The sequence below is a fragment of the Lepisma saccharinum genome, chromosome 10 (assembly GCF_977018435.1).
Source record: "Lepisma saccharinum chromosome 10, izLepSacc3.1, whole genome shotgun sequence".
Taxonomy (NCBI): domain Eukaryota; kingdom Metazoa; phylum Arthropoda; class Insecta; order Zygentoma; family Lepismatidae; genus Lepisma; species Lepisma saccharinum.
Window position 1 is genome coordinate 84338398 of NC_139238.1, and position 26266 is coordinate 84364663.

Consider the following 26266-nt stretch of genomic DNA (forward strand, 5'->3'; position numbering starts at 1 on the left):
GTGTGGTGTATGGTCACGTGGTGCGTGCTAACTAATCAAATGAACGTTTAAAGCAGCAGACAGGCGTTTGTTGAATTTTCTGAACTTGAACACGTCTAGTTGGTTGAACGTCATTTCCTTGCACTAACCTGACACCGGGGTATACCTGCACTATACTTAAGGCCGAATCACACGCAACTGGATATCCAGTTAGTTGGCGCTGAACTGGCTACCAGCCCGGATGTGATGGCTGCCTGGCTGGTTGCTTGACTGGTTTGGAGGAATAGGACATGTTCTAATTGCTACTGGCTTTCGTCGACTGGATTTTGTGGAACAGCCAATGAGAGCAAAGTTTGGGCATGTGAAGATAATCTGTGAGTTTGCAAAGAGGAGTTGAAAATCCTGATTATTACAAGTGTATTAAATTAAATGTATGATTTTTTAAATTTGTGAAGGAATCCGGCGAATCTCATGTATAAATATACATACCCGAGTTAATTAAAAAAGCTTGTTCGGTACGCATTGATTATCATTTTTTTCGAGCCAATCTCTAGTCCATACTTTGCTTTTTTAATTTTTAATAAAATCACAAAGCAGTAATTCTCCTACAGCATTCTTCAAATTGCTCGTCCATCTTTACAGATTGTCTGCTCTGCGCAATGTCTAAGTACGGTAACAAACATCGTGTGAGGCGAAAAGTAGCAAATGAACGTTTGGCCTATCCAGCGCCAACTAGGACATTCCTACTGAAAATCCAGTTCCGTGTGATTCAGGCTTAAGTGTCAAAAAGTGCAGCCAACTAGACGGGCCTCCTGATATGAAATATAGTGAAGTCCAGGAGTCTTAATGTGTATGAGTCATCATGACTTCATGGTTTATATCTTCAGTGTATTTGTTTTATTGTAATCAACAGTGCTCGGAGTTAGGAGGATAAATGGTGGAGGGAGGGTGACATCCTCCAGCTAGCAAAATGTTTGCAAAGCATCACCCCGGCTGTCTCACTGTCACTGTGGTACACCATAGGATCATCCCCCCCCCCCCCCCGTCCCCAACTAGCCCCAAAGCTTGACCAAACAATTTCCACTTCAAGTGCTGCAATAATAAAAAGGTTTGAATTGAGAAAAGTGCAGAAGGTGGGAAACTTCGAATATTTATTTTTCCATTATTGAAGGAAGGCAATTTTCTGTCGAAAGAGAAGTACTGGTGTCATTTCCTGCCATGTTGATGCTCTGTACTGGACTTTAAATGTCGTACATGCCTTCTTTAGTTTCATACACTTGACACTTCCTTTCATCAAAGCATATGATTTGTGTACCTTTTCATTTTCATGTCCAGTAACGTTTTGCAATGAACGTTTCACTGTTCTAGAGTTTGAGGAGCGTTTACTTAGTGCTTTTGTCCCCCTCTAACCATTTCATGAAGGTACCTAACTGAATTTTGACGTTGCAGTAAGAATATGAACGAAATATAGTATTTAAAATATGTTTATTAATGGCTGCAGTCATTTGTTTCTTTAAATATTACATTTGTGTGTATAACTTGGTTCTTTTCACAAAGATTTGACGTGCCATGAGTAACATTGTCACATTCCCTCCTTAAATTAGAGATAGAAAGAAAAACGTGTGAAATGATCGAAATGGAAAATAAAAGCTCGCAGGTTTTCAGGAAAACTCATCCATATGTATTTCAGTCCACGGAGCCGCGCTTGTCTAGTCGGCCTCCGTGGCGGAGCGGTTATCTCAGCGCGCTACGACGCTAGGGGTCCTGGGTTCGAATCCCGGTTAGGACATGGATGTTTGTGTTTGTCGAGGGATACTACCCTATAGAGGTATTCCTTTTTTAAAAAAAAAAAATCGGTAGGGAGTGTGACTGCCACGCGGAAGACCTAGCTTCGATTACCGGGGTGGATGATTTATTGTCGTAATATTACCGGCCTTGTCCCCGCATAAAGCGGCTCCGGGGCTCATCCAGCCTCAAATCAGTGGTACCTGACGGTTACTCGGGGGGAGTAAAGTGCTGATCACACAATCTCCAGAATGGCCGATATCGAGAATTTGTAGGGCCCTACCCACACATCTAAATATGCCATGATGACACGGTGCTAAATGCACAGGCAACTTTACCTTTTACCTTATTTGTGTCAGTTCGCTTTATTCACAGATAAGCTAATTGGGACTGGACCTAGTTAATGTGGGATCCGAACCACTATGTGCTCGTATTTAACCCGGGACCCCTTGATTACAACGCGACGACATTACCGTGACGCCATCGGGAAGGCCCGTAAAATCAGTCCACATCTCAATGCTCGTTATCGTTGCAGGGAAAACGAAAAAGTTGTCCCAAGGCGATGTTGAGAGGACGTCACCGTATATCGGTGGAACCCAGTACTGGACGAAAATGAAATCATCAGTTTTCATTCAGATGAGAACATTAGTTGTTGACGTTGACAGCATGACGTCACTTCACGTAAGCACATTGATCAACTTGCGCTGTTTGTCCATTATGATGGTCGCCTGGGGGGGGGGGGGAGTTCCGCAGGAAATTGCAGTGTAATACGGCTCGTTTTTGTCGCCTCACGAAGCCGGAGTACTTTGTAACCGTGACTGAAATAGAGTGGCCTTGGTAGCTCCCGAGGCCCAGGCGAAAGCGACCATGGTGTGCGTTTCCAGAGGTTACGCCGTCTGAAGGCCCACTTTGTAGAGGACACCGGACACGTTGACTTCTTTCCGACAAGGAAAGGGTTTCGGTACGAAGAAGAATACTACCGGCTGGTCATAACTAAAGTTCCCAACTCAGGAGCTCTCTGGAGCCCGTTCGACGCATCGGGTTGCGGTGAAACTTGGTGTAGAAGCTACGGAGTCCACGGGGAATCGAAGGCTGACGAAAAATAAATAGTTCAAATTTTCACCACCAGGTGCAAAAGTGGCGTTTAGAATTTAAGCTTCCCTTCTCGGAGCGTTTTGGAGCCCGTTCGAAGCAGCGGATTGTGGTGAAACTTGGCATAGTGGCTATGGTGACGATGTGGAAACGAATGCGAATCGGAAAAATTATTTTCATCACAAGGTGGAAATGTGGCGCTGAACTTACGAGAACTCGGATATGCAAACATTATTTTTAGTTCGTCAGTAGAGCATTGTTTAGTATGAGCGCCGTTAACGGGAATGACCCTTTGGACACCTAAGACTTCGTGATCAATGGTCGCACTAATTGTGCCCCGGTATGTTGTTCACTCTGAGCTAGATTTCAGCGCCACAATTCCACCTGGTGGTGAAGATTTAAGCTACTTTTCTTTTGACAGCATTCGCTTCCTCATGGGCTCCATGGGCCTCGGAGTATGATTTCTTATTAGGAGTCCATGGACTTGTAAGGGTTGACCCTTGGTGAAGACAGTTTTTATTGCATCAATATATGTTTAATTACATAACCTCTCTTACCAGGGTGGCTAGCCACCGGGAATTATGCGTGAATTATTGGCTCCGGGAATTCTGCGTGAATTTTTCTCCGTAGACGTGAAAAATTGCAACTTTAATTATTCCAAGTCCCATTGAATTTATACATATTTATTAATGTCCTGAAACAAGTTTTTCACAGTTTAGCCATTATTTTTATCGAGGAAGAAACAGAAAAAGGCGTGGAAATTAAAACAGAATTCTCTAAATTCCTTTCCTTTTTTAGTGTCCTTTGCAGAACAATCTGTCTAACCGACTGAAAATTATTGAAAACTAAGATATCTGAAGTTGATTAGGTAAATTTGAGTTTGAAATCCTTATGCAATTTACAATTTTTTTCGTAAATTAATTTATCCCGTAACATTTGTGTTTGTAGATGTATTTCGAAACTGAGTAGTGTGTGTGAAATGGCAATGTAAACTCTGCACCTTAAATTATATATTTTAAATATATGTTTTTGAATTTTTGGAAAGTTAGCCCTGAAAACCGGGAATTATACTTGAATTTTATCATGTAGCCACCCTGTTACAAAAGTATACCCTGCACTGCATTTGCAGATTGACGAAGCCCTGGCGTCTGTGCCCACGGGCAGTATAATCCTCCGTGGGCCTTGTGTTGTGTTTTGCCATGTGTGTTTGTGATCGCCCTGGCATCAGTTTAATCTTATCATTGTTCATCCTTATCTTCGCAATTATCCGAAAGTGGGAGACAAGCGAAGTAAAATAAGGAAATCATTCATTTATCCATCTCATCGTATCACCATCCATTCCAATCGTCGCGATTAGCGGAAAGTAGCAGAAAAGTTACATAAAATAACGTAATGCATTAATTGATTCAAATAATTGTATGCACTATTACTATCCTGTGGAATAGTATATCGTATTGCTATTCTGTGTAACGAATAGTATGTCATTTTACCATTCTTGTATGAATAGTGGGTCCTATTATCATTCTGTAGAAGGAATACAATGTCCTATTTCCATTGTTGTGTGAATATTGAGTCGTGTTACCATTCTGTGAAAGGAATAACATGTCCTATCACCATTGTTGTGTGAATATTGAGTCGTGTTACCATTCTGTGAAAGGAATAACATGTCCTATCACCATTGTTGTGTGAATATTGAGTCGTGTTACCATTCTGTGAAAGGAATAACATGTCCTATCACCATTGTTGTGTGAATATTGAGTCGTGTTACCATTCTGTGAAAGGAATAACATGTCCTATCACCATTGTTATGTGAATAATGGGTTCTACAGGTTTTACCATTCTCCCTATGCCATATTACCATCTTGTCTGTGGAACAAATAGTAAGGAGCCTGAATTTCCGTCTGTTATAGATTTTAAGCTATTTGCCAGTAGCTGTCTGGATACGAGCAAATATTTGTAAGTGTAATCTCGGCTTTACACATGCTTCGTAGAACTTACTATATGCGTGACGCACGAGGATCCCGAAGCCAGCGTGTGCTTGTTTAAGCGATCAGGCGATGTAACGAACGCCTTTGATCATTTGCTTCGCCTGTTTCTACGGATAAGTTAACCACGGCGATAAGAACGGTTGAGCGGACAGGAATAATACCAGGACCTTTTATAAATTAAAACACGGTTAATGCACTAATTGCAGCTTTTCAAACAAACAAAAAAATTCATTACCGATATCGTGCTCGATGGCTCTCGATAACCGAATCTGAAGCGCCCGGTCTTTTATGGTAACATTGCATAAAATCATACAATTTGAACACAATGTGGGCTTTATTGATGATGATGATGGTGGTGATAATGGAAAGCGTCCGCATGGAAACACAGATAGGATTGCAGTACTTTCATTGCCAGTGTGCGAAATTACCGGCGGAATGCCTGGGATTAACATGCACATACACACACTGCAAAAGAAAATTATTTTTTCCCCCTGTCAGGGATGTTTTTAGCCCCCCCCCCCTCAATGAAAATGAGATTTAAGGCATGTATTATTAATGGTCCAGTCATCAACGATTTCTGCCTGCCCCCGTGGCGGAGTGGTTATCACGACGTCAGGGGTCCCGGGTTCGAATCCCGGCCTGGGCATGGATGTTTGTGAGTGTCCATTCATCAATTTCATCATAACATCACTGATCCCCATCTTTGCAAATTAGCCAAAGGTGGCACAAGGAGGGAAGCAAAATATAGCAAATCAATCAATCAAGCAGAGATTTCTCTGCTAAAAAGCATGCAGCCCTGTGGTTTAAAGGACACCATTCTGCAACTTCCGAACCTCACCGACCCAAGACACAGTAGGCTGTTTTCCACTTAAGTTTTCATGGCATAGTGCTGATATTTTACATGTACTAAAGTGTTCTCAAGAAATGTGTAGCTGTATTAGATGGACATTAAGCTTGAACTTGGCACTGGAAATTTTGTCAAGTGTTCGGTGTTACTAGTTCGATAGCTTATTTTATGAATGAATTTGCGTTTCCTTAGAATGTAATTATAATATGTAAGTCAGGATTACGTGTAAATGTTATCGTAAGATGGAATGACCTAGGATAGAACCAATGTTCAATGTACTTCATTTACTGACTGGTAACATACACAAATTTCATACCCAAAAGACCCCAGCTCTCGAAATGAAATCAGAAATATTCCACTCAGTGGGGGGCATCTCCTCAAAAGCAAAAATCTTAATTCGCACAGTATTCATTGTGGTGGGTGATTCAATTACACTTTATAAAGAAAAATAGCATGACTTCAATATTTTAAGTTTCAACATTTCGTTAAGTTGTTTTGTTGATTACATTATTTTTCTTTGTGCCATTGTGACTTCTTGGTGATGATTTTCCACGTTCTTCTTGCTTTTTCAGAAGTGGCTGTCACCCAATTTCTCTTACGTGGGGAAGTCTCACTTTCTATCCATGTTTTTGGAGAAAATCCGTGCTAAATGCTCTAGAAACCACCAGAACAGTTCAAATCAATGATAACATAACCAAACTGTCCATAATAAACACAGTTTGCAACATGCAACATGTCAGAGCGCCACTAGTAACAAGTGTATTACAGACTCCCACTAATATGGCTGCGTTATTTCATTACAAAGCCATTTAGCGGAAATACGCAATACTAAAGAAACAAACAAAAAAAAAATAACAATGCACACCACTCTGACACCAGACAAATGCTTCAATGAATTGATTTCAACTTGTGTGCAGGAAATATAAATTCAACCTTCGTTAATAGTAAACAGGAATACAGTGTTATGCAGATATTTTTTTCTTTGCAGAGTGTAGTGGAATGCCCCTCACTGGATTTTTGTTTCAAATACCACTGTACTTAGCACATGTGGATGTGGATATGCATTTAAGGCTCATCGAACTTGACCTTCCAAGTTCCGGAACTTGGTAACAATTTTAAAGCATTTTCCATTACGGAACAGAATTAAACATATTCGAGTAAGTTTCTTTTATTAAAGCACTAGCTGATAACTCGGCGTTGCCCTGGTATTTATTTATCCCAATCTTCGATTAGACAGGAAAATAATGAATCCTAACTATAGTGTAAAATGAACTTGGAGTTGAACGGCATTGGAAGTGTCACTATTCATCTTAGCGACCCCGAATACTATGGATTCCACACTAATATCGATCGTTTTACATGTCACTCCTTTCCCACCCCCCACCCTTACGGATGCCAGAGGTGTCTTACCCCCACATTATTTCTTTCCAGATTGTAAGTTATATGTGTACCAAGTTTGGTCATCGTGAATGTCACCAATTAGCTTAGCGACTCCGAAAACTATGGATTCGACACTAATCTAGGTCATTTTCACCCCCTCTCACCTTCCCCCCATGCCGATAGGTGATGAACTTGGAGTTGAACGGCATTAGGAGTGTCACTATTCATCTTAGCGACCCCGAATACTATGGATTCCACACTAATATCGGTCGTTTTCGATTATTTTTGCTAGTCACCGCCTTCCCACCCACACCCCTAGGGGTGCCAGGGGTGTCTTGCGCCCACAGTATTTCTTTCCAGATTGTAAGTCATACGTGTACCAAGTTTGGTTGAAATTGCTCCAGGCGTTCAAGAGTTATGCCGGAACAAACATATATACATACATACATTTTTATACTGATAAAGGTTTAGCTTTGTTAACACGGCTACTGCAGTGCATAGTGAATTACAGATACATCAAACTTTGAAAATTATTAATAAATTATGTAAAAATTGTTTGTTTAGATTGCAAATATTTGCGCTCGGAGAAAGCTCTTGAAATCTTCTTAAAATGCAACGATGGTTTTGCCAATTCTGCCAGCATACCTCATTGACGCACGTCTCCCAGCTCGCTCCACAAAGTTCAGACTATAAAAGAGTTGAGACTTGATAAAACTGTTTGCGGCGCACATTCGACCTTGTAGAAGCTTTAGTAGGAGGATGCTATTTCATGTGTAAACAGTGTGGAAGTGGGAGGATATGCGTTTGTGGAGAATCTTTTAGTTTAGTCATTACTTGCCTGTGGGCTGCTGTAGTGTCGTGTCAGTGTATGTGGTGACGCGAGCGCAGGACTTCTTTGTAGTTGATGAAGGCCGTGAAGAAAATTAATTTGTATTACAGGTAAGATTCTTTTTGGACTTTCTCTTTCGCCTTCGGTGCGAGCGGTACGATTCCTGTTGACAGTCCCCCATAATTTAGGCGCTGACCGAGCATCGTGAGGACAATTGTTTTACTATCTGAAGAACATCTTTAAAAACGTAGTATTACTTAGGAAACAGAAAATTCCAGCAGTGTTGCCAGAATATAACTTTGATGAGTGTAAATTTATCCGCTGCATATTCTGACTTTTTTTTTTTATTTTTTTTTTATTTTTTATAAGGCTTAGGCTTCAGCCCCCTAGCCTACCCCTCGCTACGGGACTGCAACTGGTTTCTTCTTTTGAGGGAATATTTTGTGTAAAAATGTTCTTTATTTTATTTTCCATCGTTTATTTTCAACCATATTTAATAAAATTGCAAACTAGAAAACACTACACTTATTCCTTAGTATGTTAAATTCTTATAAAATGGTGTGAAAAGTTATTTAAAAATATAGGATCTACCAATTTGATCGTCAGAACTTTAAAATTAGATAGAATGAAAACCACAAGTGATAATGACATATATATTTTTTTTATGTTGAAGAGCAAACAATGGCATTATGTTTTGAACAATATGTCGTTCAAATGTTCTCCTCTGCTTCGGTGGGTGGAATGGATTCTGAATGTCCAATTTTCCAGCACATCTGCACACATATTGAGCGGTATAGCCTCAATGGTCCGTTTCAGGTCACGAACTGTGCGTGGCTTAGTCTTATAGACCTTAGATTTGATATAACCCCATAGAAAATAATCCAGTGGGTTTTGGTCACATGATCTTGGTGGCCAGTTCACATCACCCTTTCTGGACAGAACTCGTCTGGGGAATTTTTCCTGCAATATTCCCATTGTTTGGCGAGCTGTGTGGCAAGTTGCACCGTCCTGTTGGAAAAACACATTGTTGATGTCAAGATTTGCCAGTTTAGGCCACAAAAACTGCATCATCATATTCCTGTATCGCTCCCCATTGACAGTCGCGTGATTTCCATGTTGGTTCTCAAAAAAATAAGGCCCGATCACGCCATTGGCCCAAAAATCACACCACACAGTCACTTTCTTAGGATGAAGGGGTACGTCCAGAATCACTTGCGGATTTTCATCTGCCCAAATCCTACAGCTTTGTTTGTTAACGTAGCCATGAAAAAAAAAGGCATGAAATGTCTGTCGAACTGAACATGAATTTTGATAATAAATTCGAATAATTTCTATGCGTTGTTGCATTGTGTATCTCTCCATGATAACTTGCGACAGACTACTGCACACAGATGTAACAGTTCAATCTCGCCATTCCAGTCAGTGTTGCCACAACACTCTTTCAAAGTTCTGACGTTCAAATTGGTAGACCCTTTACTTACTGACTTACTCCTTGGCTGCTGCAGCCCCTGAAGGGTCTTGGCCTCTCTTACAATGATAGCCCATTCTCTTCTATCTTCGGCTCGACTTCTCCGTCGTCTTACTCCCATCCTCCTAAGGTTCTCCTCGACATCCTCCAACCATCTTTTTCTTGGCCTTCCTTTTAATCTTCTCCCTCCTGGTGTCCCTTTATAGACCTTCTTAACCGCTCTGTCTTCAGGCATTCTTTCCACGTGTCCCAGCCACCTCAGTCTCATGCTTCTTATATCGGAAACTATATCTGGTTTTTTGTAGAGTGCTCTAATGTCATCGCCACTTTCCATTCTCATTTACTGCCCCGTATATTTTCCTTAGTATACTTCTTTCCCATCTTCGCAGAAGTTGTTCATCTGCTTGCGCCAAAGTCCATGTCTCTGCTCCATATGTCACCACTGGCTTTACCACTACCTGATATACTTTTGATTTTCAAATTTCTACTCAGGCTGCGAGATTTGAAAACTCTTAACAGTGAGAAATAACTTCGATTACCAGCTGCAATTCTTGCATTTTACCCACGTTTGGTCTGCTTCATTGTTGAGCAAATGGAACCTATTCAGATACCATCGTGCCTCATCCGTTGCAAAAAAATATGCGGACAAGCATGTTGAGTGGTCGATTCACGATCCCAAGTTCCTTTAATGTTTCATTTATTTTACGCCGCATTCCTAACCCTTGTTTTTTTTTATCGCGGCGATGAGATGGAATAACGATAACGTTAAACTGGTGAGAAAAATCACCAAACAGAACACTCACGACGAAAACTTTGCTGGCTAGACGCGTGTCCAATCAACACGGTCGGCCTTGACGGCGTCCGACTAACGATCTTGTCTCCAAAGGTTCTGGATTGGAGCCAAGGTATGGGAATTCCATTGCGTTGTTTCTTTCGTCTATTTCATCCAGCCATAGCTCTTGTCATCGTCGCCACTAAACGCAAGAGCTAGAAAAGTGGTATTTATTATATTTTAAGTATAAAATGTCTGCATCTGACATACAGAGAAGAAAATTCTTTGTTTGAATTAATTAGAAACATTTACACATAAAAAATCATTTGTAGGAATTAGCCAAAAACGTTTGTACAGAGAAAACCAATCATTTAACTTAACCAAAAGCGTTTGTATGAATTAACGAAAACGTTTGTATCGAGAAAACTAATTGATTTAACCAAAAACATTTGTGTAGGAAAAAAATAATTTGTTTGAATTAACAATAACAGTTTGTACCGAAGAAACTGATTTGTTTGAATTAACCAAAAACGTTTGTACTGAGAAATCTAATTTTTCACCTAAAGCGTTAGTACATAAGAAAACAATTTGAATGAACGAAAATTGTTTGGTTAAGATTATTGATAACTTGAATGTGAGAACGGGACACGTTACCAAATTTGTCAATTTTGACTAAATCATTTTGTGAATCTAAACGGATCGGCTAGATTGGATCAGAAGAACTAAATACAAAGCGTAGGTGTACAGTTGCCTAAGCAAACTTTTGGTTACCATCATCTCGGTAGCGACGCCAAAGTTATTTTAGAAATAGGGGTGGTTGATTTGCTTTATTTTACTTCGCTTTTCTGCCACTTTTGGGTAATCGCGAATATGAGGATGAATGTTGATATGACAAAGGGACACTCACACAGAACGCCCAGGCCCGGATTGGAACCCGGAACCCCTGGTGTCGTAGCGTAGCGCTCTATAGCAACCACTCCGCCTCGGATGTCTGCTAAGTCATTTTGCGAATCTAAACAAATCGGTTAGATTTGATCACAATTACTAAAAACAAGGTGTGGGCATACTTACACGTAAATAATGTTTAGTTACCATCATCTCGGTAGCGGTGCCAAAATAATTTTAGAAAGAGGGGTAGAGATTACAAAAAAAAAAGTGCAGGAGGCCTTAGAAAGAGCGTTTCGCGGGCTAACAGCAGACGTCGCTCGCACACTATTGCCGATACTCTCGTGTCGTCTGCTCCTCAGCCGAACAAACAGGCCGAGGTAGGAAGAGGCAGAGGTCACTCACCCTTCCAGAAGGGTGCAGCGAGCTAGCTTTGGCAACCGGGCTCGCTCATTCGCGAACCTGATTGGTTCTCGCAGACACACACCCATATTGTCGTCTGTCGTAAGCCCGCGAAGCGATCTTTCTAAGGCCTCCTGCACTATAGTGGCAGATGAAGGATACACAAAATTTCCCATGAGTTTGAAATTGTATGTGGTATTTATCGTGCCAGTATCTATTGATTGACATGAGATTTTCCTAAAGACAGAGGAACACGAGGACCAGTCGTTATTATGCGGGGACATGGTCCACCCTTACTCCTCCTTTAGAGTCGCCACTGCAGCCCCAGCTTTTAGAGAAACTTTTTCTGCGCTTGATTATCCGATTTCTGTCTAATTTTAAAATGTCGGCAACGTTTTTGGAATACCGATGCTATAAAAAATTCGCCTTTACAAATATTACAGCCACACGAAAGAATCCTTCCTTTTAAAAAATTGCGGGTATCCAATATTAGGTCCCGCCGAACCCAATTAAGGTCACCTTCTGTTTTTATTGGTTATCAACTCCCGGGCTGGCCCGGAGGATGATGGCTGATTGAAACAAACGCTCCCTCGACCCCGAAGTTTTGGAAGCCTTCCAGCAGTGGAGGCTCCAGAGGAAATCGACTTATAATGATGTAACACGCTCCGAAGGCGGGGTTCCAGCTGACGTCACAGAAGCCCCTTTACAAGCACGTCCTTGCGACCGGGCTACTAGGTCATTGCTACCTGGCAAACGCTCTTTAGGGAGATTTTTCAAAAGACTGGGCAGGGCTTATATTTCAGGTAGAGACGAGATGGGTGGGTAACGTTCGCGGTGTGTGGAATGTATCAAGGAGAATGTATTTTCTTGGCGGAATGCTTAGCCTGTGCGTATGCAACCACGCAGCACACGTCCTTGTTTGTCACCGGCGAACAGACCCGTCAGTATATCTGTAGCTCTGACCTTGAAGCAGGGACGCTAAGTCGAGTTCGTAACCTTTTGTGTTGAGGGAAATGCATGGGATTCAGGATAGGTATAGACATTTCCAGATAATTTTTTTCTCCGGATATCGGATGATTTTTAAATATCCGAATTATCAGGATATTCAGATTATCCGAAATATCCAAATGTGTGCAGTATTAGGGCCGTTTTATTCGTTTTACGGCCTCTCCGCATATTCTTATTTATTTAACAGAGGATTCCAAATACAGCATTAGCCACTGTACATTGGAATGTAATAACAATAAAAGAACAATAGAAAGTACCAATAAAAATAAACTAAAATTAAGTCCATGTGATAAAGCGACATACATATTTTTACAGTCATGTCCAAATTTCTTCTATACGGATTCTCAACAAATTCGAAATCCAATATGTTCGTTTATTCGTTTAGGGATTCTCAGCATATTCATGTCTAAAAACAGATATCTGCATTTCTATAATAGGATCAGTATTTAACACGTGTATTTGCTTTATTTTTCAATGTGGGTCATTTGTGCAAGGATAATCTCGAACCTTTATTTGGTAATTATTTCGTTAATTTTAGAAACCATTCGTACCAGAATAACTTAATGAGCCTGAAAAAATAATGCAATGATTTGCATGCACGGATTATCTCAATATCCCGGTATTTGCATTATCGGGATATCCGAATTACTATTCGGATTTTTCATTGCAGTTGAAACGGATATAGGATAATTTGAAATCCGTATATCAGTCATCGTTTTTTTCTATTCCTGATTCAGGACAGGGAAGGAGCTTGCAGCATATGTAGAAGTGGGCATGTAAGAAAATATTTTCGAAACGTTATCATTACTATTTGGATGTAAAGACTTCCAAGAGATAGGGATTAACTAACTAACTAACTCTCTAGCCTTCTTGAACCCGAAGGTTCAGGCCATCCATCTGTCCCTATCCTGAGCAAGATCTATATACTCCTTTCCATCCCTACCAATTTCCTTTAGGTCCATCTCAACATTATCGTCGTGGTCTTCCTATAGGGATTAGCAGGTAACAGAATTCTTCCACTTTGTCCAGTCTATTATGCATTATCATAATCTTTATCCCTAAGTACCGAGGTGTTCTGCCCGTGATCTTGGTTTTCTCTGCACGTAGACCTATTTTCAATTTGTAGAAACTCTTTCTTGGACTCCAACCGCAACATTTAGTTTCGTAGCAAGACGAAATTCGTTCGCTTGTTCATATAAACATGCAAGAGTGTGTGCCGTCAGGAATTTCCGCGTTCGAAACATGCCGAGGTCATGGTTGACAACTTTTCTGTGCCGAAACTAGTTTCTTTGAAGGAGCTCACCCGACTGGCAAGTCGGAAATTGAATTTTCCCCGTCTCTCCGGAGCGTGGATGATTATTTCTTTTGGTAAAAAGGGAACCGCTAACTTATTTCGTATCCGTCGTTCCCTGGTTATTAAACGAGGTTTCGTCAGAAGCTAAACCGTGTGTCGGAGACAGCTAAAAATTAATAGCTTCACTTTTCCACGAGGTTTCCCAAATATCGACCGACCCATTTGGAGATCGCACGGGTTTCCTTCTCTTGTTTTGGAATTTATAAACTTCCCTGCGTTCGACATTTTCTGTGCGACAGGATCGATACTCATGTAGGCCAGCGATAGTAGATTGAGCCGTTTTTCATGCGGAATTGGAGTGCTTGAGTGCAAGGTGTGTCCACGGGAGGGCACTTGCCCGGTTGCCCCTCCCCGGAAATAAGAAAAAAAGCATGCTTATTATATCCTTCCCCCTTTTATTAGCATTTCTGGTAACATTTTTCTTTTATTCTAGACAGTTTCTCCGTTGTTTTTTGTAAGAAGTAACCTTTTCTCAAGACACCCAAATGTCAATCTCATTGCAACTTCCAGTAGATCCGTGGCAGACGGATCAAGCAAGACATTATGGACAAGTTTGAGGTCTTGCATGAACTGAATAAGGTTTGTCGACCGCTCGAATGACGGATGAACTGGAGCTTTTTTTTGTTATCAAGCCAAAAGGAATACAAGTCGTTGCATGGCGACGCACATCAGTCTATTCAATCAAACTTCGCTTAATTCTGCGCCGGGTCTCCTTGATGTTGTACGAGCAATGACTTGTTTACCAATTTCTGTGGGTACTAGCGTAATAATTTGTAGTAGATGTTCATATTCATACGTAAATATTCATAATTATGCCAATCCTCATGTTCCTGCCGTATTACACAGATCAAATTGATATGTGAGGTCTGACTACCATGCTAAAGGTCCCGGGTTCGATCCCCGGCCGGTTCAAATCCGGGAACTTTTCTAACGGTGGAAGCGGCCCCGGCGCCCACCCAGCGTCGAATAACATGGGTACCTGGGGGCCTGGGGGGTAAAGGCGGTCAGGGGCGTGATGCTGATCACATCACCCCCACTCACGACCGGATCAAGAAAGTGTGGGGCGTTACCCCCACACCTCCTATACGCCTTCATGGCGTGGTGCTATGCACAGGGGAACACTTTACCTTTTACCTTTACCGTTTTAACTAGCTCGCAGTTGAGTGTAGAAGGTTACATAATTTAGAAGTACATAATTTGTATTCTTGTCCAGATATTATTAGAATGATTAAATCAAGAAGACTTGGGTGGGCAGGCCATGTGGCACGAATGGGAGAGGAAGGAAGACTTTACAGGATTCTTGTTGGGAAACCTGATGGTAAGAGACCAGTAGGAAGACGAGGATGGAGGGATAGTGTTGAGATGGACCTAAAGGAAATTGATAGGGATGGAAAAGAGTGGATTGATCTTGCTCAGGATAGGGACAGATGGAAGACTTGTGTTGCTGCAGCCATGAACCTTCGGGTTCAAGAAGGCTAGAGAGTTAGTTAGAGAGTAAGTAACTCGCTGTGAGCCATGTGCATTTTTTCCCAATCTCACCGCACACACTGAAATTATACTTGTTACTAATGCTACATGCGTGGTGTTTTTGGAGCGACTGGGACAAAGACTGGAATGAACCATGAACAGTTTAGCCGCGTGTTTGGCGTTAGTATTATCTGTCAAACGTACCTTATCATGCAAGACTGGCGACAAAACATTGCGTGTGGACCAGGCTTAGAGCATTCCTTTTCTATATTATTAACATTGGAAGGTTTAAAAATTTCGGATTACATTCTTGTCTTGCGCCAGCATTGAATTGTTCCCAATGACGTCAAAGAATCTGCTTTTATTCACCAGCAAGAGGAAAGTTAGCATTGCAACGATACATTTTTTTAGACTGTTTGCATTGCAGGATTTGCTTTGGGTGTGAAGCATGACGTGATTCTCGTCTGCCTCTCCCGCGAGTGTGTGTGTGTGTGTTCAGGTTAGTGGGTGAAGGTTGCTCAGCCGGTAGGTTTTTCCAGCGTCACAGGAAATTGCAAAGTGTGAGCCGTAATCAATACATAATGTTATGGAGGGTTTTTTTCTCATTTGCGATATTGTGCAATATTGTACGCTTTTATGACTAAGCTTCTAACCCCTCCCCCCTTTTCTAACCTCGGTATGTAGGAGAATTTATTTCGTGTCGCGAAATATGATTTTTTTTCTCGAGTTTCGATGAATGAATGCGTCATACGTTATGCCATGATATTTTATGATACCGTTTTGCTACATTACGATGCCTTTTTTTAGCACTCTAAGTTACTTACTGCAAAGAATACGAAGAGGTGTTTTTTTTTGCTTTTTTTTTGCGTCGTTAATCTGCCAATTCTGGATAATGAAAGAATGACGATTTCATGATGGATAAAGGCAGATAAAGTTCCCCGTACATCTAGCACCGTGCCATGAAGGCACATTTAGGGTATATGGGGGTAAGGCCCCACACATTCTCGATCTCTGCCATTTTGGAGGTGATGTGATCAGTACCAAGCTCCGGTCGCCTTTATCGCCCCCCAGGGTTACCCCCAGGAACCTATTGATTTGACGCTGAGTAAGCCCCAGACTCGCTTCATGCGGGTAAAAGGCCGGAAAAATTTTGACCTTAGGTCACCCAGCCCGGGTATCGAACCCGGGTCTCCCTCGTGACAGTCAGACCAATGCGGCTTATTATTTTCATGATGAGGCAATCTCAAAGGAACACCTGGGACGGTGGATGGTGACACAAAGGGCTGTAATGTTTCCAAGGACCCAAATAACAGCGATCGATCTTCAGGACTTTATACACATCGCGGTTATTTTTAAATGAAATGATCTGAAACAAAAATTCAAATTTAATGTTTTAGGTATTTGTGTGTGCATGGTGGTCCAGTTGGTAGGGCGTCTGGTGCCCTGGGGACCCGAGTTCGATGATTCGGGGAGTGGGAAAATTTCAGGTGGGAATTTTCCTCAATTCCTTTGCATGGATCGATTCGGGGTTCATCAGCATGTATTGTAAGGGTTCCTGAATCTAATCCTGAGATGTAAAGGCGGCCGGAGCGTGGTACTGATCGCATCTCCATAAGAAATGGTCGCGATTCTGAGTGTGTAGCTCCACCTCCCAAATATGCCTTCTCGATATGTTGTAGTGTGCAGGGGACAACTTTACTTTACACACACACACACGCACACACACACACACACATGCATACATACATACATGTAAGAAGATGCAGTTACTTTTATGCAAAAAAAAGAATACTTTAGATTTCCAGGATTCTCATATTTGATGCAAAATGTAATGTGCAAGTACAACTACTGTTTTTCTAATTTGAGTTCAAATAATGCAGTTACTTGATTCGTAATGTAGCCCGTTCGGTGGTGATTTAGCTGGTCGATCTTGGTTTTCACCATCAAAGTTCTCTGGTTCGTGTCCGCTTTCTGAATTGGACTTCTTTGTGAGTGTCCATAGAGCAGAGCCAAGCTAAGTCCCGGCACTGGACCTGTCTTCATGGCAGCGACCCTCTGTTACCGCGTTTACCTACGAAGAAACTTGCAGACAAGCAGCTGATGATGCCTACCGCTGCTACAAGCGGCAACCTTAGAATCCCTCCTCCCCGAAGCGACCAGCAGGGAAACAGGAGTTTGTCAAAATAACCGTTCTGCACAGTGAATTGTGGTCGGGAGTTGGAAATGTGGAAGGGGGATCCACCAGTATCTTCCCTTTAATTGGGGTCTCCCTTATCGCCCTTCTGACGTCAATAGGGCCTACGTTATTAGATTAGGTTTGTTAGGTTTGGTTTTCTTAGCATAAATACGCTGCAAATGTAAACCTAACAATGAAAAATTTCTGCGGTGACGTCAGAACTCAAGGTGGTTGTCCTCAAGTTGTGCGATAAGGCAGACAGACCCTTTAATTGGAACGGCGATCGCCATCCTGCAAAGAGATACGAGATCAGTTCCTTGTCAAAACCGTACAAGGAAGGTAAACGACGATTCAGGTGAACGCGATCCTGAAGAAACAATGACCCACATTAGTTTCTTTCACCGCCGACCCCTCCTTGCAGAGAATTCCGACCTTGCCGAGTGAAACGACCTTTCTCGAGCCCTTGCCCAGAGAGAGTCCAGCAGTCGCCCAAGGATCATTGCTTGGAGTGCAGCGCCAGGGATCTTAAATGGACGCTCTCCGCGAGTGTTTTTGTGCGTCATTTCGAGCATTGCTTTTTTTGTTGTTGTTGCGAGCGTTTTCCAGGTGATCTGATGTAATGGATGTGCGTTGCGTAATCTTATAATTTATTTCGTGTCCGCTGAACGGAGCGCCGAAAGATTTTCCTTGATCCTCACTCAAGGTCGAGTTCGTAAACCGGTTTCGCTGTCCAGTGCCAGGCTCAGAATCCAGGGTTTTTACTCTTTGATCTGCTTTCGGACGTGGCTGCAGCAGATCCGGTTAATTTATTGAAGAGTTCCGCTGGAAAACGGAAAAGGATTGTGGATGTCCAGGAATTGTGCGTTCGATGGTGGATACGGTGCGTTCGGTGACACACTTGGCGGTTCAGTAGAGTGCGTGGAGCTTCCTCGCAATCTTTTCCGGTGCGATCAACTCATACATTGAAGATTCAACCTCTTTTTCGGTTCGGCAACCGCTTCGTTAGCGATACAGCGCGATTGTCCGCTCTTGGACGGCTTATCGGGGCATGGGTTGTCGATCGTGACCTGGGAGGTTAACGCAGTGCAGCAGCGACAGAGTCCAGGAACCAAGATGAGAGACCAGAGTTCCGTCCCGGTCCTCCTCAACTTCCACGACAACCATGAGTCCGGATTCGGCCTGGACGTACCAGAGATCCAAGTCCAGCTGGCGTCCAGCACCCCTTGCCTCTACGACGGGCTCATGGTGAAGCTGGAAGGGGAACGACCGCGGAGGAAGTCGGACGTGTGGATCTGGGAGAAGACCAGGAGAAAAGGCGTCACCAGCTACAGCCTGGAGTCGAGCGAGGAGAAGCAGAAGAAGCACAGGAAGAACAGCTTCCTCCATGTCCACTGGCCGAGGTAAGGATCAGCAAATTTCAGTAATCTCGTCTACACTTTGTCATCGAGCGTGTAAGAGGATGACCTTTTGAGAAGGCACCCAAAAGTCACCTTCGCTTCCAAGTAGTAGACCCTTGCAACTGCAGTCTTCCAGGCCAGCGAAGCTCTGGAGTCTGGACCTACGGCCAGTATATTCCTCTCCAGGGTTATGGTATGTTCCCATATGTGTGCCGAATGTCCCTTTACAGCCTCAGCTTTTAACGTGGATGTTTTAGTCCTCAAATACGTATTTTGATTGATTTGCCTCTTTTTACTTCGCTTTTCTGCCACTTCTTTGGCTCATCTTGAAGTTGAGAATGAGTGATGATATTATGAAGTTGATGAAGGGAATCCCTGGCGCGCTGCGCTAACCATTCCACCACGGAGCTCGGCTGAGAAACGTGTTGTTTCTATTTATGGTATCAGGCTGCACCTATGACGGGTGCAAATGCACCAACAATTTTAATGTCAATCAACTTATCGACATAGGACTTGTTCCTCTTCTTGTAGAGCCTCCCTGGTGGCGTAGTGGTAACGTCATCGCCTTGTAATCAAGGGGTCCCGGGTATGATACCCTTTGCAGGCACATAATGGTACAGATGCCACTTTACACTGTAGGTCCAGTCCCGATTACCCTATCTGTACATCAAGAAATTTCTATCAATGCTGTTTTTGTAGTACACTTGAAGTCAATCACACTACCTAACACCAGTGCTCGAAGTGGGGGAACTCGGGGAGGGGGATGCTAACCCCAAGTTAAATGACTTCCATAATGCATCCTCCAGTTAGGATAATTTGCATTAGCATCCTCCTCCTATTCCTAAATTCGACCAAGCATACCCTCAGCCATGAATTTCCACTGAGCACTGCCTAACACGCATCTCAAACTTTGGCAAACTTACAGCACAGTGTGAAAATGTTCCGTATGAGCCTCCACAAATTCCTTCCTGACCATGAGTGTTATTTTGTGAGTGCTCATCCGTTCATCCTCGTTACGACACAGGACCTCCCCGATGGCGCAGTAGTAGCGTCGTTGCCTTGTTATCAAGGGGTCCCGGGTTCTTTACCCGGTGGAGGCACATAGTGGTTCCGATCCCACTTTAAATTGTAGGTCCATTCCCAATTAGCCTTACTGTGCATAAAGTGGACTTAAAACACCAATTTAATCAATCAATCAATGGTAACGACACTGAGGCAGGAAACTGCTGTAGAACAGGAAAAGTACGGAAAATGCTAGTTTGGTGAACTATTACCGTTGTCCTTTTCCTTGCATCCAGAATTTGAGTTTGTGTTTGTATTAAGCCCACTTTATGCACAAGTAGGTGAATCGGTACTGCACCTACAGTTAACAGTGGGATCGGAACTACTGCGTGCCTCCATCGGGTATCGAATCTGAAACCCCTTGATTAGTACCACGCCACCGCGGAGGCCGCTTTCATTTACAGATCCTAGGCTCGATTCGTGGGCAATGCAAGGACATTTTACTGCGTTTGTTTCTTTTATCTATTCTTCTTTCATCCTCATCACTTCGACTGCGTAACAGACGTAAATAAATATTGATCTGTCAAAGATCATCGTGGGTAGTGAGTGACTTCGATGCTCGCAAAGAGAACAATTCATTTTTTTCATTTTGCATTTCATTTGTGATGATATTGAGTGCAGTAAACATGCACCGCCACAACCACACGGTGAAACAAACTAAGTATTTTCTCCGGCATACATGGTTCATTGCTTGGCAAGTATCTGCTGAACAGTTTCCTGCGATAAACAAAAAGTTACCTTCGTGTAAAGTCGCCTTTAGGTGCGCGAGTACTGGAAAAGAGTAGGCTTCAGTACATACAGTGTTTCATCTTTCAGAGCGTCATCTGTAAATAAGGACATGCAGAGTCACTGAAATATCTTGAAGCTAATTACGCTGAGCACTTGTCCCTGGACAGCAAGAATGTGCATGGGCATTGCGATATCGTACAGGGTGTTTAAAAAGTCACGGAACCCTTACTTTGATTCCTTATAGCGTGAACCCTGGGAGAGATTCGCACCGGGTTTTCTGAAGTATAATGCCTCGTCCAGAGAGACATTGTAAAATGTCTTCGGTTGCCCGTCTACTGCATACACGAAATTCCAGAAATTGATTAATGGTTCAAGTCTAGGGAGGTTATCAAGACACTTGGCAGTGTCTCGCTCTCCGCTGGAGTTGTAAATGGCTGTCTCGTTTTCTATCTCGTCTCGCCGACCTCCGTGGCACGTTACGACGCCATTGGTGCTGAGTTCGAATCCCAGCTTGGGCATGGACGTTCTTCAAATTTCATATCACTCACCCTCATCGTCGCGATTAGCCAAAATGGCAGAAAAGCGTTGCTAAACAACAAATATTTAAAAAAAAAGTTTCAATGAATTCCCATAGAATGTTCACACTCTTGAAACTATGCAAGAAAGAGACGCATAGGAATTGGAGCTTCAGCGACGAATGAAGAAGCCGAGAAGCATCTAGGCGTCACTCGAGGGTGCACTTAAGCAGGTCAGGGCGTCGTTAAAGGATGTGCAGAGGCAATCAGCCTTGTGAGCCTTACAAGTCCTGGGTCTGGCCCTGACGGCGCCTGAATAATCTGGATCGGCTTCCACCTCGGGAAGAGGAAGGTCAGGTTTCGCTCCCATTAACGGTTCCTTGACCTTGCGTCGACCTTACGTAATCTTTTTGGGGAGGGGGTTGAGAGGTTGTAGGCTTCATTGCAGAATCGTAGTCTGCTTCCAATTAAACTTTTGGGGTGATTATTTTGATCATAAAAGAGGTGAATGAACAGGTGTGTGGGGAGAAGATTACATAATGCTAAACTGTATAATCGTGAGGAGACCTAGCTGGACATGCCATGTAAAGGATGGAGAATCTTCATTGGGAAACCGTGTAGCAAGCAGAGGTGTTCATTTAAATTAACCATCCTCACCCTCGCAGATTTCTTGAGGATGAAGTCAGTCAGCCCTCCGGATGCTGAACACCTCTGCAATGCATCCGTACATTCCGGTAAAGCGTAAAATTTCGTACCCAATCAGCCGACCTCTGTGGCGAAATGGTTAGCACAGCACGCAAGGACGGGTCCTGGGTTTAAATCCTGGCCTGCGTGTGGTCATTCATCTTTCATCATCTAATCACTCATCCTCATCTTTGCGATTATACTCTGTCCCGGGATCTGTGGAGCGAGGGAAGAACTAAAGCAAGTCTATGCGCAATTAATGACGCGAGAGAGCTCGACCAATGAACACGTGCGGGGAATGGGATTGCGTGGAGGGGAGAAAAGCGACTGCAGCAGCGTGTATTGCTCTCCGCCCACTCCCTTTCTCCCCTTGTGCACGGCCTTGCCCCAGAGCTTCCCGGGATGGATTGTAGTGGCCCAAAAGCGAAGTAAAATAATTCAGTCGTACCCAACGTATAATGATGTATGTTGCTCGTGACAACAGTACGACTGTTCCACGTGCAACAACCGAACCTTTGATTGATATTTGTTATTTAGCGTGGCTTTTCTGCCACTTTTGGATAATCGCGACGAGGAGGATGAGTGATGATGTGATGAAATTGATGAAGGGACACTCACAAAGAATATCAATGCCCAGGCCACGATTCGAACCCGGCACTGATTGTGACCAGTGTTGAATTCGGCCACTTCTCTGGGAGGGGATGACATGGGCATCAAATTATAACGTACCAATGAAACAATACTAATGTTTTTAAGTTGCCCCTCACATCTGATAAATTCAATTAAGTGAAATTAGATGAGTATCAGTAAAATAATAATGTACGATGCAATAATTTACATTCACATCAAACTAACGCGTCTAGGCTTTGTACAGCATCAGTGAACCTTTCTGTGGCGTTCTCATCCTCCTCAGCAACTTTGACACCTTCACACAATCTTGAAGCGTATGCTGATTCATCAAGTATCTTGATTTAGCCGTTAATCATAACGGACGATAATTTAAATGCGTTCATTATTTTGACTTTTAATTATAAAGAGGACTGGATCAGTGCTTATGACTACGAAAAAACAACAGAAAAAGTCCGTTCTGCGTTAAATGAAAATGAATGAAAGAAAGTAAAAGTGAACCTGGTTGCCAAATTCTTAGATTGATTGATTTGCTTAATTTTACTTTGCCTTTTGTGTCACTTTTGGCTAATTTGCGAAGATGGAGTGATGGTATGACGAAATAGAGGAATGGACACTCACAAACATCCATGCCCAGGCCAGGATACGAACGCGAGACCCCTGGCGGCGGCAAATTTCTTAGATATTGTCCGAATGCCCCGCCAGATTTTTTTGCGGCGGGGTGACTTTTTTTTAATTTCTGGCGGGGATACCTCCCCCGGAGGGCTTTTTAATTTCCAAGGGATTACCCCCGGGGCACCCCCTAAACTTATAACTAGGGCTAGGATTTTTATGACTTAGCATATTTTTTTTGGTAAGGGTTATGTGTTTCCCAAACATATAGAAATTCATATTATGAAGAAACTAATAAAATTAAGGTGCTTTTTAAGGGCATATTTTGGCATATTATGGCCATTTCTGCATGATAGAGCATATTTTGATGGCTTTTCGGTCATACTCAGCATATTTTTGCATTTTTAAGAAATATACAGTCATTTTCGAAGTGGATTCATTTTTACTCCCATGTTTACTCGAGAGTTTTTTTTTCTTTGGACTGTAGCAAAATCTTTTTAATTTTTATTTGAAAATTTATAGAAAGTATTCATTGTGCATTGAAACTCAGGGCCCATAAAGTGAACTAAAAATAATACGTATGAGAAAATATCTCAGCATTTAGATATTGATGTTATAAGGGCATATTTTCCAAATTATAGTGCATATTTTGTAAAATTTTAGGTCATAGGAGCATATTTTATTTTGCATATTTTGGTGTTTTTTAGGTCATAAAAATCCTAGCCCTGCTTATAAGTGATTGTGACAATGAAAATGAATCGTGATTGGATGTAAGTGATGAAGGCGCAGTCACAAAGGAACTCCGAAGCTCAGGCGTGCACTCACGCAAATGCATCTCTCGCATTTGCCTCTTGCTTTGTTAAAACCGGATATCCTAACACCATGGGGACTCTTGACTTGGGGAATAAGCCTCCACTTGAAACTGCTAACACCGTACTCGGCTGAAAAAAAACGATGGTGCTGTAAATAGAATTCCGGAGATGTGTTACGCAGCATTATGGGACGCACGTGAAGTGGATGTGGGTTTTTTGTGCGTGCCGGTCTTTCGCAGCCGAGCGCCTTGCTTACTCTTCCGGTGGAGTGCGTCTGTGGCTCTTGAACATAATCGGCTTTGTCCTCTGCGGGATGCTGGGAGCGCGCGTACTCTGGCCATTTACCCGCTCGCTGGGTGCGTCCCCCTAATGTGGCTGCGGCCGGGCTTAATACGCGTTTGCTTTAAAGCAGAGCGCGCGTGTTGTTTCGAGAGTTCTGAACGACCTTCAAGCCTCGGTCACAGAACTCGCCGGTTCAGTACGCTACGATACAAGCGGTCCCGGGTTCGAATTCCGGCCTGAGCATGGGTGTTCTTTGTGAGTGTTCCTTCATCTTATCATCACTCATTCTTTGCGATTAGCCAAAAGTGGCAGAAAAGCGAAGTAAACTAACCAAATCGCTTCAACTGTTCTAAGCTTTAAAACTTCCAGTATTTGATGCAAACCAACGTTAAAGTAAATGGGGATTTTTTTCTTACGATGCAACAGTACGGTAGGATACAGACAGTTGTCGTGAATGACTCAGTGACCAAGTGATGATTGTTTACTTCCAACTAAAATGGTAACGTTCACCGTGCCATGAAAGCCCATTTAGGGGATGCGGGGCTAGGGCTTCACACATTGTCGATATGAGATGAGGCATGCTCCGACCGCCTTTACCCCCAGGGTTGCTCCCAGGTACCCATTGATTTGAGGCTGGTTGAGCCCCAGAGGCGCTTTTATGCGAGGACAAGGCTGGAAAAATTTAGATGGCCCACTCCGGGAATCGAACCCGGGTCTCCCGCGTGGCCGTCAGACGCCCTACCTACAGCGGCTCTCTGTTTACTTTCGACTATTCTATTTAATCAGGAGTCCGCCTCCGTGCTTTAGTGATTAGCAAAGCGTGCTACGACGCCAGAGGTGCCGGATTCGAATCCCGGAAAGAGCATAGGTGTTCTTTATGAATATCCCTTCATCATGTCATAGTTCTTCGTATCCCACTTTAAACTGTAGGTTCAGTTTCGATTAGCCTATCTGTTCATAAAATGGACTTAAAACAATTCAATAATCATGTCATCACTTAGCCACATCTTCGCGATTAGCCAAAAGTGGCAGAATTACGAATTAAAAGAAACCAAATCAATCAATCAATCGCCGGTTCAATTGCTTGGTTCGACACAGGAATCGCTATTTGTGAAGGTGTGATGCTACACTCGGTTCTGCTATTCGCTTAGTATGGCTTAAACCTACACCAGACCACCAGACCTAGGAGGGTCTGACAGATGGACTCACAGTCAGTATAATCCTCGCGTTGTGATTGGTTTTGTGATTGTCCTTTCACCAGTTTCATCAGCCGACCTCAGTGGCGGAGTGGTTAGCACAACGCGCTACCATGTACCATGCCAGGAGCCCGGAGTTCGAATCCCGACGTGGACATGGGCGTTCTATGAAGGTCGGCATTTCAGTGGTTTCCTTAATGAATTTCCCGAGAAACCCGCTTGAACCTACATATGACCTATTTATTACATATTTTAATTCATGTGTTGTTCCATATTTCAGTGATTTATTCTACAGAGGGTACGCATTTCTCATGCTTTGTGAATATCCAGGTCAGTCAAATTGAGGACGGTACCATCAACTCCCCTCGTCACGCGACTCCAAAGGTGGAAGGAAACACAGGAACTGATTGCTTCGCCGAACTCGTGTGGAAAAGCGAATTTTGCTTACCCGGCCACCGTTATTGGAATCCAAGCAAAAGTTTGAACCTCGTCGACCGACGCAGTAGGCCTTTCGGAGCGGATGATCACGTTGCAATTTCTGGGAACAGATTTTGCGCCGCTCCTGCCAGAAACCAGCGAGGGGGATTAGCTCGCTCCCCTCCCCTTCATCTTGCCACGCGACTTCCAGGAAACAATTCCTGCCTCGCTGAAATCCACGAAAATTTCGCATTCGCCGAATTTCGCTGCTCCGCGAAACTCCGGACCAGCTGTCGAGAAACGGTTTTGCCCGCGGCGAGATGGTTTGCTCTCTCGCAACGACGCATATGTCAAACTTTTGATGGTCTGTCCGAGTATCGACCCGCCGACCAGTGTTACTACATGAAGGGAAATTTCCCTCGTTGCAGGAAAATTTGGGTAAGATTCTAAATGAAAAGAGATATCAAAATCTGAGCATTTCGGGCTCACATACATTTAATC

At 43.0% G+C, this 26266-nt stretch overlaps 1 protein-coding gene across 4 annotated transcripts in view; it reads left to right on the plus strand.

Moving 5' to 3' along the window:
• Nucleotides 1-26266, plus strand: part of mtd (TLD domain-containing protein mustard) — a 652551-nt gene that overhangs the window by 253182 nt on the left and 373103 nt on the right. Inside the window, exon 1 of one of the 4 annotated variants that reach the window (XM_083130055.1) lies at nt 7948-8010. The exons of the other annotated variants lie outside the window; for them this stretch is intronic. Coding sequence (XP_082986181.1) covers nt 7976-8010 — 35 coding nt within the window. The 5' untranslated portion in view covers nt 7948-7975. Of the gene's footprint in view, nt 1-7947; nt 8011-26266 lie in introns of those variants that run through there. 4 annotated transcript variants of the gene reach the window in all.